This window comes from Mastigoproctus giganteus, chromosome 3 (genome assembly GCF_048544385.1).
Source record: "Mastigoproctus giganteus isolate SK-2022 chromosome 3, ASM4854438v1, whole genome shotgun sequence".
Classification (NCBI taxonomy): Eukaryota; Metazoa; Arthropoda; class Arachnida; order Uropygi; family Thelyphonidae; genus Mastigoproctus; species Mastigoproctus giganteus.
The window spans coordinates 108,811,000-108,830,697 of record NC_143577.1 but is presented as its reverse complement, the minus strand read 5'-3'; the positions used below and the strand labels follow the sequence as shown (position 1 = coordinate 108,830,697).

Genomic DNA, 19,698 nt, shown 5'->3' with positions numbered 1-19,698 from the left:
TGGTAAGAATATACCCAGATCCATGACATAATGTGGTCTTGACAATGCCCCTCACATACATTTGGACTCCCTCCAGTTGCTATTGGGCAGAATAATGGCAGCGATTATACACTAGCTCAGTGTTTCTCAACCTGTGGTCCATGAGTTGGTTGTTGGTGGTCTGTCGGAAGGTAAATATTATTGTAAGTATAAAATACAATCACAAATAAATTTTAAATTGGCAATCAACTGTTTTCTTTAAGGGATACCTCTTGATTTGTTGTCACAAATCAAGAGGTATCCCTTACAATGTATGGGATACCTCCTAATTGGAATGTAAGGCTTACAATATAGCTGAAAATGTCAATGTCATCTTCCATTGTGTGTCACCAGTGCACTGTTGGTGAGGCCACAAGCTTTCATCTGTCACAGTCGATCATCAGCTTCTGAGCATGTAATATGTATTGGATTTGTTTTTGTGTATTCTTAAAGTATTTTTTATGTTTTCACAAAACTAGTGTGCTAGAATAACTGTTTACAATTTGTAGTGATTATTTGATTGTATATGTCGGGTGGGTTTTTTAATATATTTTTAATTATATTTAATTAATAAGTGATATTTTGTTTGAGATTGGAATTATTTATTTTATGAATTTAATATCAGCTCTAATCTCAGTATAGAGTATAGAGCTGATATTAAATATAGTATAGTATATTGAACAATGCGGATAAGTGGCTAAAAACAGGATTTTTGAAATATCAACCGATTACTAGTTTTTTCATAGACGGAAAGAAACCCTACCCAGTGGTTCACGGTAAGTAAAGAATTCCTGACATGGTTTAAGAATGATAAAAGGCTGAGAAGCACTGCACTAGCTGATCTGGAAGCCTCCTGGAGAGTTACCAATATGTTTGGTCTAGTGTACTAACTAGTACACTAGACCAAAGTAGCTCAGCCTGCGAACAACTTTTTAGAGCTGTACTCTCGAAATGTAAGGAAGATTGGATCTTGCCATGATGTCCATTATAATCTCAACAGACATCAATCATACTGCATGATGGTGGAAGAGATGGGGGAGGGTTTACCGGAGCTTTGCTCTAGAGACTAAACATGGATTCCACCACTTCAAGCCTCCAATAAGAAAAGTGGTGGTACTGCACCAGTTGATGAGAGTCATCTACCACGTAGTATTGCCTGGTAATACAGAGGGGCGGCATTTCTCTGTGTGGTGTGGGTGCCACACCCTGACCCCTGCTTACATTGGTTTTATTAGTTTTTTCATAGATGTAAAGAAACTCTACCGAGTGGTTCACGGTAAGTAAAGAATTCCTGAAGTGGTTCAAGAATGATAAAAGGTTGAGAAGCACTGCACTAGCTGATCTGGAAGCCTCCTAGAGAGTTACCAGTAAGTTTGTTGTTGTTTTTTGTTATCTGGTTTTTAGGAGCATTAGCAACTAAGGCCATATTGTTCTGGGGATATGCGGTGGTCATTCCCCGACCTTTCCGCATCCTCTGTATTTGATGGTCATGGGCTCGAATTTGGGAGAAGCATGTGCTACGCACTGCTGCTCCTGCCCACTTGGCTACAGAGGTGTCCCAATAGGTTTGGTCCGGTGTACTGACTAGTGCTCAGCCTGCAAACACCTTTTTAGAGATGTACTCTCGAAATGTAAGGAAGATTGGATCTTGCCATGATGTCCATTATAACCTCAACAGACATCAATCATACTGCATGACAGAAGAGATGGGGGAGGGTTTACCAGAGCTTTGCCCTGGAGACTAAACATGGATTCCACCACTTCAAGCCTCCAATAAGCAAAGTAGTGGTATTGCATCAGTTGATGAGAGTCATCTTCCCTGTAGCATTGCCTGGTAATACAGAGGGAGGGGGGCAGCATTCTTCTGTGTGGTGTGGGTGCCACACCTTGACCCCTGCTTACATTGGTTCTCACCTGGGTGGTCACCTACAGGTGCTAGGTGCCGTATTTCAGGTCTTGTACATGGGGGGGGGGTTATACCCAGGGGTACTAACAGTCCCACCATTATGGGGAAGCAAGCAGAGGATTTGGCTGGCACAAACCAACCAGACTTCACCGAAATTAGGTCCACTTGACTTGAGTGTCACCTGAATATCAGTTCCGTCAGCATTTTAGACTTCCACGTAGCAGGCATATCTGCAAGAATGGCTGCAACACCCTCAAGGACCAGTCAGCAATTTGCAAAACTGAAGCCTTTTCTGGTAAGAGTACCCTTTTGTTCCCTACACATCAATCTTGTTGCTCTTCTCTGCACCCATTTTATCAGATTCATGCTCATCATACAATGAGGCTTCCAAAGCTATATGGGGTACTCGATGTGGACCAACCATTGCCTCAATCAATGGGATAATTGTCTCTTTATACCTATAGCAAAGTTCATGTATATCATTGACAAAAAACCATATGAGCTGCCCTGGCAGCTTGTTTGCATTGCTCAGAGAAAGTCATATCTGACAGCACAATTATCCGCATGTCTTTTACATTTTCTATTGTTCTGAGTGTGATACCACACTCTTGTATGGTTAATCTGAGATTACTGTTCCCGATATGAAGTACCTTGCATTTATTAATATTAAACTTCTGTTACCACTCTTGAACCCATCTGCCAAATTTGTCTAGCTCTTGTTGCAGTAGCAAACCCTGATTACTGTGATTAACTACCCTGCCAACCTTGGTATCATCTACAAACTTAGACATTATATGCCTTCATCAATATCATTAATAAATATAGAAAACAACAATGGGCCCAGCACTAAACCCTGGGGGTCTCCCCAAGGTCCAAGAAGATCATAAGTTCAAGAAGAGCAGTGCCCAATGATAACTACCCTCTGTCTACTCCCACTCAACCATCCCTGTATCTATAGCAACAACTTTCCCTTAATGCCATACTGATCCAATTTGTATAGCAGCTTTTATGTGGAACAGTATCAAAGGTTTCCTGAAATCTAAGTATATGATGCCATAATTATTTTTTGCCTCCAGTTCCTTTGTTACTGTGTCACAGTATCCAATCAGATTGGTCAGACAAGATCATCCCTTAACAAATCCATGACATGACTAAAGTATAAGTGCATTCCTGTCTGGGCGATCCTGTATTACTTCTTTAACCAATGAATCTATTATTTTCCTTGGAGCAGAAGTCAATTTAATAGGTGTGTAATTACTCACATCATCTTTTGATCTCCCTTTGTGAATTGCGGATACATTTACTCAACTCGAGTCCATAGGGACTTTCCTGAATCCAAGGATGCACTAATAATCATGGCTAAAGGCTTGCTTACCTCTTTTGCTGTCTAATTTAATATAAATGGGTTGATCTCATCCACCAGGTGCCTTTTTTATGTTTGGCTTTAACAGTTTCTCCTCCACTTTCCTTTCAATTATCACAAAATCATTGAGCTTCCCACCAGAATTTGACTCACCTCTGGCATTCTCATCCCTAAAAAAATCCTCATTTGTGAGCATAGATGGAATATACCCATTCAGTTTGTCTGCAATCTAGGAGCAGGTTCATCAACAGTTAAATCATTGAGATTAAGTGGACCAGTGTAATTCAACACCTTCCTTCTAGTGTTTATTAAGAAGAAGTCTCTGCTGTTTTTCTTTGCCTTCTTTGCTAAAGACTTTTCATGAACTGCCTTAGCTTGCCTAATCTTATTTGTACTTGATTGCAGGCTAGTTTATATCTACTATAGCCATCTGTATCACCTGGTAATTTATATGCATTCCATATATTTTTTCACTGTCGTGAGTCTCATCAGTTCATCTCACACCAGTTTTGGTCTGTGCATTAAACCGTATTTCTTAGTTGGTATAAAAAGTCTTGTAGCTTCTACAATAACATCCTGAAATGTTTCCCATTTAGAATTTGTTGTTGGTTGGTAATTTCATCAGTTGGTCCCACTGATATAATTTAAAAGTTGTGTGAGATCCCTGTAATAATCTTTATCAAAGCAAAAGATGTTTCCTTTGTCTTTGACAGTAGTTACATCTTTAAGTAAATTCCACACAAAATCATTGTGATCACTACCACCTAGTGGGTTTTTATCTTCAGATTCTTAATGCATGAAGGGTCACTGTTGCTAATCAGATCAAGAGTATTGTATTGCTTTCTCTTGCCTCTCTGACATGCCTGGTGTAGGAAACAGTCTAATAAATCCAAAAATCGTGTTGCCATGTGAGCGGACAACCCTCAAAGTTAAAGTGGAAAGTTAAAGTCCCCCATTATAAGAAATTATGATTTACTGGCCCAATATGTCTTACCATTGTTTTCTATATTCATCATAATCATTTGGCTTATAACACACTCCTACTCTTATTTTTATTTTCCCAGTGTTTATGTAACACCAAACTGACTTAATATTGCACTGGCCACCCACATTCACTGGATGTGGATGTCTTAGATTTTATGTGCTTAATAACTAAGAGCATAATGCCTTATCCCTTATGTCATGCATATTCTTTCTTTACACATTTTATTCCCCATATTCAAATTCTGAACCCCTTATATAATATATGAGTGATAACATGGCATTGATATCTCCCAATGTCCACATTTGATATTTTTATCACTACTTCAAATTCATCTACTATGCTCCTAGTATTAATGTACATACATGTATACATGCAACGGTTTTTACTCTTATAATCCTAACACAGCTCATATATTTTTTTGTTCTTTGAGGATATCCAACAGATCTTGAAATCTCCAACACCTTGCTGTCTAGGCTGCTGCATGTTCTGATAGAAGCAGTGCAAGGATCACTTTCACTTATGCATATGGCTGTGAATCTATTAGTCAATATTTGCCCAATCTAGCATTTTTAAAGTACACCTAATGCTGCCTCTGTGGCATCAGCAAATATTTTTGCACTCCTGTTTAAGTGTATCCCATCACTGTAGAAATAGTCTCTCGTGATAATAATCACAGACCATGATGAGTTAAAATTCTACCCTGTGATCCTTGCACATTCTTTCCAGTGCTGAATTGATTAACAAGGCTGTCATCATGTCTGGACAGGATTGCAAACACTTTCCATTTCAGTCCTAACTATGACTCTTTCTCAACATTGCCCTGTACTTGTTAATTAAATTCTCAGATCTCTTACTCTTAAAATCATTAGTGCCAACATATACAACAACAACATCACTGTTTGTGTCCTTAAAAGGTGATAGCTGGTCTTTAATGTGTACTTCAGCACCTGGCAGACACACCCTGGTCCTATTCCACCTGCCTTTTTCACAATATATTTCCATCTTCCCTAACAATCGAGTCACCAACTGTAGCTACTATCTGTGGGACCAAGGGTCTTTGCTGAGAAGGATGTCTCTGTGTTGTCTGATGCTGGAGCATTGGCCTAAGAATTGGGTCAGGCAGCTGGGTGCTTGAAATTTAAAAACAACACCCAAAACTAAGAGATCAAAAAGAATAATGCTATGCTAATCTTGCTTTTTAATGGCAGTGCAAATTATGCTCTTTTAGAGTACATTATTTATTACATGATTATATTGCTTCACATTATAGTTTATTGGCCTCTTTTGAAACTGATCAAACTGCTTCAGAACTTCATAGAAAACCTCTAAGTAATGCCTATATTAATACTATAAAAATGGCAGCAGAATTTGAATGTTCTTATTGATATAATACAATAGTGACAGAAGTTAACTGTGGTTTCTTAAGCAATTACAAAGGCCAAGTAACAAACAAATTTACTAACTTAATGAGAGAATTACAAATTTTAACTACACTATTAAATTTTAAATCAAAAGTTACATTTTTGTAACTATAATTTTAAACAATAAAGATAGTTCAGCTTAGTTACTCCTGAAAAATTGTGGGATCAAAGAGTTATACATGTGGTGTATACTTTTTCTCTGCACAAACTATATATATAAATATAAAATAATTAAATGATCAACTCTGAATCACACAAAATTTTTGAATAAACTGAAGTTATATTATTATTATTTATTTTTGTCATAATTCGTGAGCATTAAATTTCTATTACAGGTTGCAATAAAAATTCTCGATGAAAATGATAATGCACCCGAATTCATTCAGTCTTTATATACTGCTGTTATTCCTGAGAATGTTCCAACAGATTTCAGTGTAATTACTGTAAAAGCTACAGATAGAGATGAAGGAAGAAATGGAGAAGTTCATTATATGATTGTTGAAGATGTTGAATTTCAGCCAGTCAGTAAGTACTCTCTTTTAATAGGTTATTATTAGTTTTTGGTTAATTTTATAAATTTATAGTGTTTTTAGCTGGAACCAAAAAAGAAGTCTGTTGAGAATAAATGAAACGTTATCCTCTTTCCCAGCCTTTTTGTATTAAGAAATATATAATATTAATTTTTATTATTATTGACAGCTAATTCAAAAGAAAAAAAAAAAAAAAGCTTATCAGGCAAATCTAATTTCACAATATTTCTCTAGTTTAAAATTTCATTATTAGTGTCAAATGTAACATTCTAGATTTATCACTAATAGCAATTTTTACCTTTTTAACCTGATGTATTAATAAACTCAGCAGTTAAATTAAAAAGTTCTCATAAATTCTGACTGTGGACTTAATTCTAGTCAATAAGTCTGGATTTTCAAAGTTATCCAGGGAAATAAAAAATAATTTTTTTGCAATGGTTCTATGAAATCATTTGACATGTGCTGTTTGCAGATGGCCTTAGCATTTCATGTTACTTAAAAAACATACTTCGGAGAGAGAGAGAGAGAAAGAGAGAGAGAGAGAGAGAGAGAGAGAGAGAGAGAGAATTACAAGCTGGACATTAACTAAGATCAGTTTGTAGGTGAAAGCTAATGGAATTCAAGTTTGCTATCAAAAAACAATGTGTATCCATTTTTGTGGTCATTAACACCTTCATTAAGGTTTAGGACTTAACAGTTATCCATATATATTAGTATAGATTCATAGTGTATATCCACTATATAAATTCATATGGCTCTTAGGAATCATAAGTGTGGAACAGACCATCTTACCTTGCTATAATTATGGAGAATCATTATATAGCTCTCCAAAAACCAGTGCACTTCATTCGCTTGATCCCATCCATCATAGCATGGCATGCATTAGCATTAGTAGAGGCATATGATGCAAGAAAGCAAGCTTATGCAGCATCAGCCAAAACAAAAATGCTCCCATTTCACCCCTCCGTTCTTCCAAGTACCTGTCCAGCTCAGCCTTCAATTTATTTAGGCTATCAACTTCAACAACAAAGGATAGAAGTCTGTTCCACCAACCAAGAACCCACTGGCTAAAGTCAAACTTCCACATATCTATCCTACATCTGTGTTTCCTCAATTTCAATTTATGCCCTCTCAGGTGATTATTCTGAACAAGAGGAAAAATCCCATCAGGATTGAGCGTGCTCAAACCATTCAAGGCTTTATACACCTCGATCAGATCACCTCGCAGGTGCCTAGTCTCCAGACTTTTTTTTGCAAAATTTAAGCCATTCTTCGTAAGAGCAACCCTTTGTTCCATTCACTAATCTTGTCCTTCTCTGTACTCATTCCAAAAGCTCTACATCCTTCTTAAAATGAGGCCTCCAGACCTGTATACAGTACTCAAGGTGGGGCCTGACCATTGCCTTATACAAGGGGATAATCACCTCCTTATCCCTGCTAGAAAAAATTCTGTATATCATTGACAAGACACCAAGAGCTACACTTGCAGACCATCTGCAATGCTCAGAAAACTTCATATCTGCCTGCACAATTACCCCCAGCTCCTTTTCATTCTCTACCACTGTCAGTGTGGTACCACAGAGTTGATACTTTACTCTGGGATTACTGTTTCTCATATACAGTACTTTACATTTGTCAAGGTTAAACTTCATTTGGCCCTTCATTCTCAGCCCATCATTCTCAGCCCATCTGCTCAACTTTTCTAGATCCTGTTGCAGCAGTGTACTGTCATTACTGCCATTAACAACCCTGCCAACCTTCGTATCATCTGCAAACTTGGACATTAAGCCTGATATACCATCATCAATATCATTATAAATACAGAAAACGACAATGGACCCAACACTGAACCCTGAAGGACTCCACTAATAACATTAGTCCACGAAGAGCAGTGTCCATTGATTACCACTCTCTGTCTTCTCCCAATCAACCATCCCTTTATCCATAGCAGCAATTTGCCTCCAATGCCACACTGCTCCGGTTTGTGCAGCAGTCTTCCACGTGTAACAGTATCAAAGTCTTTATTAAGATCCAAATATACGATATAAAAGTTATTCATTGCATCCAGTTCCTTTGTGACTGCATCATAGTATCCAGTCAAATTAGTCAGAGAAGACTTCCCCTTAACAAACCCATGCTGTGTCCGAGCTATAACTGAAGTCTTGTCTAGATGATCCTGCAATGCTTCTTTAACCGGTGCCTCCATTAATTTCCCTTTAACAGAAGTTAAACTAACAGGTCTGTAATTATCTGTGTCTCCCTTTTATCTTCCTTTGTGGATTGGGGGTCACATTTGCACATCTCCAGTCCATGGGTACCTCCCCTGAGTCCAGGGAAGCTCTCATAATTATGGCTAAGGGATTGCTTACTTCCTTTGCAACCTCCTTTAATATAACTGGATAGATTGTTTCCATCCCAGGTGCCTTTCTTGTGTTTATCTTCAACAATTTCTCCTCCACTTTACTCTCAGTTATTACAAGATTATCTAGCTTACTGCCAGAGTTAAATACACCTCTGGCATTCCCCTCCCTGAATAACTCCTCATGTGAATATCGATGCAAAATATTAATTTAGTTTGTTAGCTACATGAGCAGGATCATCAACAGTTGAACCATCGATATCAAGTGGACCAATCTGATTCATCCCCTCCTTCTAGAGTTTACATAAGTAAAGAACTCTTTGCTGTTTTTCTTTGCATCCTTTGTCAAAGATTCTTTACAGCAAAGAGTTCTTTACATAAGTAAAGAACTCTTTGCTGTTTTTCTTTGCATCCTTTGTCAAAGATTTCTTGTAATCTACCTTCACCTGCCTAACCTCCTTTGTAACTTGGTTACAGACCAGCTTATATCTATCATAGGCTTCTATGTCACATGTTAATTTATATGTATCCCATGCATTTTTCTTCTCTGTCACATGTCTAATTAGTTCATCTGACATCCATTTAGGCTTAAATCTTGAACAATATTTCTTAGTTGGTATGAAAAGCCTAGTAGCTTCCAAGATTAATTCTTTGAATGCTTCCCATTTTGAATTTTCTGTTGGTAACATCATCAGTTGATTCCACCGTATAGAATTTAAATACTGTCTCAGACCACCATAGTCACCTTTTCGAAGTAGTTACCTCCTTGAGTAAATCCCACTTCAGGCCACTGTGATCACCGCCACCTAGTGGTTCCTTTATCTGCAGATTCTTGATGCATGAAGAATCACTACTGATAATCAGATCAATACTATTACTCCCACTAGTTGCCTCCTGAACATGCTGCTGTAGAAAACAATCATCCAGTAAATCCACAAATGCCTTGCTAGTGTGTGAGTGACCAACCCACAAATTCCAGTCAGTATTCGGGAAATCAAAATCCCCCATTATAAGACACTCTAATTTACTGGCCCACTGTATTTCTCTGCACAATTGCTCATTATACTCATCAGATTCATTAGGCCTATAAAGTTAAAGTAAAGTAAAGTGCAGCCATTATCAACCCACTGCAGGATGGAAGCCTCCTCATCAATTCATGCTGAGGGAAATGGACCATAATCTGCCACGCTGGTCCAGTGTGGGTTGGCAGATCGACCGTATTCAGCAGTCAGGGGCTTGAACCCCCGGTCTACTCAGAGCGTGTGCTACTGCACTCCTGCTCCTGCCCACTCGGCTACAGACGCCTTTTTTCATTTCCCTGTGCTTATGTCACACCAAACAGACTCAACATTGCATTGTCCACCAACATCAATTGGATGCACTTCCTTATATTTTATGTTTCTTAACTAACAGCATAACGTCTCCTCTCTTCCTGCCCTGTTAATCTTTCTGTACACATTGTACTCCCCAAATTCCAGTTCTGCACTGCTTATGTCTGTGCGACACCATGCCTCCGATATTCCAACAATATCTGCCTTTGATGTCTTGACTAGCACTTCAAGCTCATCGAATTTATTAACTATACTCCTAGCATTGGTTTACATGCAAGTATACATGCACCTGTTTCTACTCTTAGTTACCCTAACACATCCCATGTATTTACTTGTTCCACTGTGACTCTCAGCAGTCCTGGAAATTCCCATTGCCTTGCTTTCCAGGCTGCTGCTTAATTGCATTTCAATAGAAGTTGTGCAAGAATCACTTTTATTTCTGCCAGCGGCTACTGTTAATCTATTAGTCCATGTATCCCCCCAAGCTAGCGTATATATGATATATATGAGTACACCTAACTCTGCCTCGATAGCATCAGCAAATATTCTTGCACCCTTTCTATTTAAGTATATTCCATCCCTGTAGAAGCAGTGTCTCCTGTTAACACGCACAGACCAGGCTAAATAAAATTCTACCCCTTGAGCCTTGCACAATCTCTCCAGTGCCGAATTGATTGACAAGGCTTTCATCATATACTCCCTCCTATCGTGTCTTGCCAAAAATGCAGATACTTTGAAATTCAATCCGAACTAATGGCTTTTTTTCAGTATCGTCTTGTATGTTAAGTAATTCTGCTGGTCTCCTACTCTTAATATCATTAGTGCCAACGTGTACAACAATATCACCCTTTGTGCCCTTAAAGGATGATATCTGCCCTACAACGTCATCAACCTTTGCCCCTGGCAGACATACCCTGGTCCTGTTCCATCTATCCTTTTTGCACAATATGTTCCCCTGTTTCCCTGACAATAGAGTCATCTACAACAACTAGTTCCTTTGGGACCAGCGCATTCTGCCTTGGGGGTTGCCGCTGTGTTGCGTGATGTTCCAGTGCAAGCTCTGGCATTGATGTGGGCAGCTGAGAGCTTGATGGGCCCCTCAATTTAAATTCTTCAAGGGCATCCACCCTGTCCTTCAAGCTCTCATATAAGCCCATAACAATGCTGAGTTGTCGTCTGATTTCCTCGCACTCCTTACATCGCGCACACACAAAGACATTCCCCTTGGCAATATCATGTCCCGTAACTGATTGCTCCCCAAACATCAAACAAGCAGTGCATTTCAATAGACTGTGATTCAGAGGACAACCGTCCACCTCAGTTCTACTGTGAGCCACAGCACTTCTACTAATTTGAGCCTTTTGCTTTGCTGCTCTGGTCTGAGTCATGATTTCTATTCAAGTTCAATAAAATTCCAATACAAAATATAACCCTAAACCTATATTCCAATGCAGTTATAACACTATATATATATATATATATATATATATATATGTATTTCGGTATCAAATATTATCTCCAAGTTATGTTATATGACTTTATTATCCCCTGTCAACTTATATGTATTAATTTATGATGTTATGTTTGTAATAACTAGGTTGCTATATTTATTTAGTTAAAAAAGTACAATTCAATTGACAATGAAATTTAATAAGATTAATAAATTTTACTGATTAATTGATACAACTATACTCGCTATCTAGTTTTCCGTTAAACCTTTCGCTATCTAATTTTCCATTAGACCTTATTCTATCTAGTTCGGTGCACACATATCGTATAACAATGGTGGCAAGTTACGAATGGTTAATCTACGGACACGAGGTATTATTTACTTTCCAAATCGCACTATCTAAATTCAAAATAAACCATGGAGCTTGACTAGGTCTATAAGCTACTTGTAGAAAATAATTTAATCCAACAATTAAGTCAATAAAGCAGCTAAGTTTAATTAAAAACTTTTCGTTCACAGGAGCTGCAAAACCTGTCCACATGTGGATTTGATACCCTTACTGATACTAAGTAATAACCTACAAAATCTCTATCTAAATTCAATTTAAACTAAAGTATTGTTACTAGGAATATAAAGCAACTCTAAAAAATAAATTAATATGCCAATTTAAGTCAATAAAAAAGCAAAAACTTCCCTATTTGCTGGAGCTGTATAAACTTCGCCTGTTCACATGTACTCTCACACCCAGTCCATTATATAATTTATTTGCTCTCTTTTGAATGGAATCTAGAAATCTGAGAGAAGTTATCGGGGGCAGTACCCCAGATGTGGGAACAGTATTCCATGGCAGGAAGGATTTGAGATTTGTACAGAGCAAGTAGCTGTTTAGAAGAAAAGTAATGCTGAGAATGAAAGAGAAAATCCAGTTTTTTTAGAACATATCAAGCAGTGAGAGAGAGAGAGAGAGAGAGAGAGAGAGAGAAATTAGAAGTTAGGGTAATCCCTAATAGAGATATGTGATCTTGTATAGAAATCTGAGTGTCATTGAAGATAAGTATAGGAGCAGAAGAATCCTTTTTGTGAGAAATAGACAGGACTGAGTTTTAAGAAGGAGAAGTTGGAAGGTGGAATGCGATTTACTACCATCAGCAAAATTGTGTTTAAGATTTCGAGTCAATAGAAGAAGGTCATTAATATACAAGAGAAGAGAGCCAGAGAAAGAACTGAATCTTTGGGAACACAAGCATGTATTAGTGGAGAAGTTAGAAGACAGAGAGCCATCCCATCATCCTCAGTGAGCAGTCAGAGAGAAACTAGATACCCAATTACAAAAAAAAAAAAAAAAAAAAAAATACAATTGGCAAACCATAAGAATGGAAGCTTATTTAGAAGACTTTCAAGTGTGTTCTTATACTTTACGCAAAAAAAAGTTGTTTTATCAGAATATTTATCATTCTGTGTCTTGTAATTTATGGCTGAAAAGCAAATTTTAGATGAAAGTATTAATATTAACAATGTGGTGCCAGGAAAGCCTTTGCTGCAGCCAAAAAAAAAAAAAAAAACTTAAATTAAAAGAAAAATAATAAAATAAAATAAACTACCTATTTCACTTTCTCCTCATATATGTATCTACAGTTAGAATATAGGTCCAGCTGACCTTTGAATTTCCCTAAGCTTTCATCCTTAACCATCCATGATAGTAACTTCTAGTAATTACCAACTTGCCATTTAAAAGAAAAACTTCCTGCAATCCAGTCTAAATGTCTTTCCCAGTAATTTGAATTTATAGCCCTAGTTCTGGAATTGTGAAAGAGCTGACATGATGCTGATGGTTGCCATATGTTGCCTATCATGCAAACATAGAGAGAATATGAAAAAAATGCTTTACAAAAATAAGCAAAATTAAAATTGCTACTTTCCTTTCAAGTTTACTTCATCAAGAAGCAATGAGTTCAAAGTTCATAGCTGATTGGAGAAATTTTAGCTGAAGAAAAAAACATTCATACTTATTTGCAATTACATCACATAGATTAATTGGAGGGTTAAATAACTTTCCAGTATGAAACTTATGGAAAGTTGCAGATAAAGTTTCTGTTTTTTTCTTTTTTTACCTTTGTCAAAAAAATTTCTAAACATATACATGTATATGACTTTTGTTTTAATTTGCAGGATTCTTTGCTGTTGACACTCAGACAGGTGTTATAACAGTAATTAGAGCCTTATCAGGAAAAGGCCGAACAGAACCTTACAGTGTCATTATTAGAGCAACAGACCAAGGTAATCCTCCCCTTTATACTGATGGTGAATTACTAGTTGTGGTTGGGGATGTTTCAACTAATGATGGTGTTCCACAGTTTATCCGTCCTTCTGCTGGAGAAGTTGCCTATATTCATGAGGTAGAGAGTATTTGTATATATTTCATCATTGTGACTTAATAATGCAGTAAAACTTCATTAATCCATCTCCTCTATAATGTTGATTGCCTCCTTTTTTTGTTATATATTTTATTTAAGTAGAGCATTTTTTTATAAATTAGAATTAAAAAAATAAATAAATAAAAAAAAAAACCCAGCTCTGAACTTTTTTTTTTTTTTGCAGTGGTTTTTATAAGCACTTTGTAAAAGAAGCAAAACAATTTCAAAAGAAAAATTAAATTCAAATTAAAACATTAGGGCATTGCTGTTGTTAGATAATGTACTTGTGAATCCTTCTGTTGAAATTTTATCAAGTGATAATGGCAATGTCAAGTGCCCTTTCTTAACTTCCATTAGTACACTCTCATACAATATGTAGATCAGGGAGTTATACTCAACTGTAAAAGTTTGTATTGAAGGAAACAACTGGAAGAGAATTTTTTTTTTTTTTTTGATGATTCTTGCAATGAGGACAGAAAAAGAGAAAAGTCAGATGTGGGAACAATATCCAATGATAGGATGGAGTATGGATTTGTGATTTGTACAAAATTATATGCTTATGCCAGGTAAAGTTAGAAGTTGGGATCAATTAAGGTTAGAAGTTGGGATCAACTAAGGTTAGAAGTTGGGGGATCAACTAAGGTTAGAAGTCAGGATCATACCTAGTAAAGATATGTGACTAGAAATCTGTTTAGAGAAAGAATTTCCCTAAGTTTTTTTTGCCTTGCAAAGTGGAAAAATGGGCCTTCAAATATGTGCAGATGATAGATACAAATGCTGATATCCTGTGGTCTGCATTTAACTTTATCTGAATGCAAGCCACAGGATATCAGCATTTGTATCTATCATCTGCACATATTTAAAGGCCCATTTTTATGAATATTAAAACAATATTAATTGCTATAAAACCACTAAAATAAAATATAGAATAGCTTTCAAAGCTAAATGCTTCTTTATCAACTTATTTTTCGTAATTCCATTTGGCATTTTACAAAGTCTGCAGAAACACATACAGGCCACAATAGTTACTTTTTGTTCAGTTAAAAAGGAAGAGGGAAGTGGGTATGGGGAGAGGAAGGAAAAAAAGAAAGATCAGTCAGACTGGAAATGATAATCCACAATCACTGTGCACAGAATGAATAGAGTGCCAGAAGTCATCATACTATAACACTGTGGCCTCCATGATAGAATGTGTGAGTGTTCCTCAATTTTGACTTATATTAGGACCAGAAGTAAGAATGTGTAAGAATTCAAAACAGGATGATACAGAAAATCATGAGCACAATCAACCATCTCAATATAGTGAGGATTAAAGTGATTGTGCTGCTTACACCAGTAATGTCCGGTGAGGGTGAAGGAAGCAAAAATCATAATGTGAATAGCTCATCTGTATTTGAATACATGATTGCCATGCCTTCTACATGACTTCTCCATTCCATAATCTAGGTACCTAAAGCAACCCACTTTGTATAATGAGCAAAACTGGGGTTTTAATATGGGACTTTGAGGAGTTGGACTTTGCTGATTATGATAATTAGGCAACAACTTGGTATGTACCAGGTCATAGTTTATGGGGGTGCCCAGGTACATGGGCTTCCTATAAACTGAAGTTTACAGATGTCAGCCATTCTGCCAAACCCATGACATCTAGAATTGTGTGGTCCTCATATTAATGTATTAGCCTTCCAAGTTTGTTTCTGAACAAAGATGCCTTATATACGTGGCCTGTGCCCATGTGTATAAGCCAATTCATGAACAATGGCTTAGCATGTGCACCTAGATGCTTATGTGGTACTGCTTACACCCTGTTTAATTGGGCATGGGCTCACTCTTGTTTCAAGTCCATAAAAGTTGTTGAGATTGCTTTGTTAAAGTATTATTCAATAGTTATTCAACAGTCATTCAACCTGTATTTTCAGTTATCTTGAACCTCAAGTACAGGTTGTTATGTTGCATGTCAGTAATTCTTAAGATAATTGAGAAGGTCCATCTTCAGTAGTAATAACAGTAGTCCTTCTAACAACATTTTTTTGCCCAAAAGGAAGGTCTTTTATTACTAATTTCACATGCTAATGAAAATCCAATTGGCATTCCAAGAAAAGGCTCAATATGATGTTTTATATTGACATAGTGAAGTTAGTATTTGACACTTTAAACCTAAAATAAATGCTGAAGTACTGAGTGATTATTTCAAGATTAATCCAACAGCATTTTAAAGCAAGATTTTTAAGTCATATGAACTTAAAAATCTTGAGATAGTCACCTGTCTGCATTCACTTAATCCAACTGTCAATAAATCAGCTGAAATCACTTATTCCTAACAAAATAACCCTATTCAGATTGTCATAAGTATCTAGGGCATCCCAATCTCAAATATGCAACCTCACAAAAATATTGGAAGTATATTACAATCTCTTTTAACAGTCTTTGACAGTCTTCTTTAACAATCACTACATGCTTCTTTCCCAGAAAATCTAAAAATGCTAGATCGGTCATCAAGCAGGAAATTTTCTCTATCCAGAACAAATCAATTATCAGAAAACATGTTCAGAAATGCATATATCCCATTACTTATAGAGTCCAAATTAGGTCTGGAGCAGTGCCTCCTCTATGGCAGTCTAGTCAGAATAACACATACCTACTAATCATTTGGAGAAGTCTGGATTCCTGTCAGTGATTGGAGAAATTTTTAAAGTTCTCTTCAATCAGGATTGGGGTTATAGTTTACCAATCTCAGGCAGAGGGTAAAGAATTTACTCCTATGAGTTATTCTGGATTTTGCAACCCATGAATATCTACTTCTATAGGCAAAATAAACATAAATTGGTATAAGCAGTAAGTTCCTGTTACTTTAAAATGATAATTTTTAAATTTAAATTTGGAGCAATACATGCATCATTAAAAACAATTTTAGCCCTTGAGGATTGGACCCTTGTGGTTTATTTGTAAGATGGGATATCTTTACTCAGATGTATGATAACCTAAAAATTAAATCCTTACACTTTTGAGATAAAGGAGGGAAATATTACACTCTGTCAAACTCAATACCAAACTAATTGAGTCTCCTGCACTTGTTGCAGTTATCAGTGGAACACCAGCCAATTATCACTTAAGAATCAAGCATCTTTATAAATCCAAGTTTAACCAGCTACATCAATTTTTTTATTAAAACCCCAAATACAAAATGCATTAGAACCTATAATACTTAGTCTTTTGGTTCTATACTACTATAACATACTATAATACTTGTTGATATTAAACCAGAATATTTTTATTTTGAGGAATAAAATAAAATACATGTGAATAAAAGGTTGTTCCAGAGAACAGAAGTCAAAGGGATAAATGAGAAAGAGGAAAAGTGGGTTGGTTCTGCGAGTTTGGAGTTGGACAATGAATGTAGTCTGACTAGTTGCAGACACATGTTTGTGTTGGTTTGGAAGAGAGTGGCAGGATTACAATGCCAATTCAGAAGAATAGTGCACATGGAATTAGCTAATAGAAAAGGCAAAGGCATGCAGCAGAAACTGAATGTCTATGATACAGTGACTGAAGAGAATCTTAAATATGGATCATTAATTAATCTTATTTTATATCCTGAATACCCTCTTTTGAATAAAGTTCAGAATACTGAGAGTGGTTTTAAGGGCTCTATCCAAATGTAGGAATAATGGTACATGCTAGGGCAGATTTGAGGTTTGTACACAGTTGTTATTGTTATTTGGTTTTTTAGGAGCATTAGCAACTAAGGCCATATTGCTCCGGGATATGCGGTGGTCATTCCCTGACCTTTCCGCATCTTCCCTATTTGGTGGTGACGGGCTCGAACCCCGGTCTAATCAAGAAGCGTTTACAACGCACTACTGCTACTGCTCCTTCCCACCTGGCTACGGAGGCGCCTTTGTACACAGTGAATAGTTATGAAGAAGGAAAGTAACATCAAGAGTGGAAAAGAAATTCCACTTTTTTTTGATACAGAGAAAGCAATATTTGTAATGTGTTTATGTTGAAGAGAGATTAGAAATCAGGGTAATCTTTAATAGATATATGTGTTCTTGTCTAGAAATCCAATGTTTAAATAAATATCACTTTGAGGGATACTAAAATTAATACTGGCATTAATTCTAACAAATGTTTAAACTTCTAAAGTTTTCTTTTTTTGGTCCATATTTCTCAGAGCATATCTAGAGAGTTAAAGAGGTGATTCCAATCATAGATTGGAATTTGTTTATCATTAATGCTCTTGTTTGTTGTTTGGTTAATGAAGCAACTTTTAAGTTGAAGGGGCAAGGAAATCTTGTTATCAAGATTGTTCAGAATTATTTTAACATACTTCTTTAACATACTTCTTTCAGATACCCCCAGGGGCTCACATCTGGTGAGTATGGGCTTGGCACACCCAGGGTCCTGAGCTGGATATCATCATTCTTCTCTTTCTTGGTGATTCCTTTCTGCTTCTCTCTCTCTCTCTCTCTCTCTCTCTCTCTCTCTCTCTCTCAGGGTAACTTGGGAATTTTTTTTGGCTGGTGCAGCATAAGCCTCATGCTTCCTTGCACCATATGGCTAATAATAATAAAATAATAAAAAAAAAAAAGACCACAGTAGGAATTGAGTGGAATTTATTGGCATGGTAGGAGAAAGAGTTAAACGTTGCATGAGGAGTCTTTAAGTCCTAAAATTTTTAATGTATGTCTGGATCAGAATGTGATTTCACATCATCAGGATAATCTTGTTTGGTTACACTGCTTTGATGTCACAAAATGAGAACAAAAATATCTTAATGCAAGTGTTTCATTTGTCTCATTATGCTAATGAGAAAGATTTTGAAAAAAGTGCTCCCCAGTTTTGAACAGTTGCCATGTTCAATCTAAATGTTTTTATTTTATTTTATTTTTTTTATTTTTTTGGAGATCAATTAAGAACATGGTTAATACAAAAAAACCTAAAAAATTTTCTAAAGTAAAGGAATTTATAGTTGAGTCATCAAGGACCCATAAACTACTTGCTTTGAACATTGTTATATATAACTTAAGTTAATCCTATGCTTACATGTTTAAATTAGCAAACCGAAAAAATCTTTTGTTTAAAATATGAAGAGTTTTATTTGATTATGAATAAATTTATTTACTTTTAGGTTGCCCTAGTTATATTTTGAAGTATTGCTCAAAACATCAAAGGCAGATATTGTTGGGATATCAGAGACGTGGTGTCGCACAGATATAAGGAATGCAGAACTGGAATTTGGGGAGTACAACGTCTACAGAAAGGATAGACTGGATAGGAAGGGAGGAGGGGTTATGCTATTAGTTAAGAAATACATAAAATCCAAGGAAGTGAAGCCAGTGGACTTCGCTGGACAGTGCAGTGTCGAGTCAGTTTGGTGTAACATAAGCATTGGGAGATCAAAATTGAGAGTAGGAGTGTGCTATAGGCCTAATGACTCTGATGAGTATAATAAGAAACTGTACAGGGAAATAGAGTGGACCAGTAAATCAGAGAGTCGTATAATGGGAGATTTTAATTTCCCAGATATTGACTGGAATTTGGGGGCTGGTCACTCACACACTAGGAAGGCTTTTGTGGATTTATTGGATGATTGTTTTCTACATCAGCATGTTCGGGAGGCAACTAGAGGGAGGAATACTCTTGATTTGATTATCAGCAGTGATTCTTCATGCATTAAGGATCTGCAGATAAATGAACCACTAGGTGGCAGTGATCACAGTGTGCTGAAGTGGGATTTACTCAAAGAGGTAACTACCATTAGGGGTAAAGGGAAGGGTTATTGCTTTCATAAAGGCGACTACGATGGTCTGAGACAGTATTTAAATTCTATACAGTGAGACCAACTCATGATGTTACCAACAGCAAATGCAAAATGGGAAGCATTCAAAGAACTTATCTTGGAAGCTACTAGGCTTTAC

The 19,698-nt window shown here is 36.6% G+C and overlaps 1 protein-coding gene across 6 annotated transcripts in view; it reads left to right on the top strand.

Annotated features, from left to right (window-relative positions):
- The window catches only part of Cad74A (cadherin 74A), a 748,720-nt gene that overhangs the window by 526,260 nt on the left and 202,762 nt on the right, over positions 1-19,698 (top strand). For all 6 annotated transcript variants that reach the window (XR_016546733.1, XM_090369392.1, XM_090369388.1 and 3 more), the window contains 2 exons: positions 6,029-6,218; positions 13,533-13,759. Coding sequence is in view for 5 of the 6 variants with exons in the window: in XM_090369392.1 (XP_090225518.1) it covers positions 6,029-6,218; positions 13,533-13,759 (417 nt within the window). In the remaining variant the exon portion in view is untranslated. The remainder of the gene's footprint in view (positions 1-6,028; positions 6,219-13,532; positions 13,760-19,698) is intronic.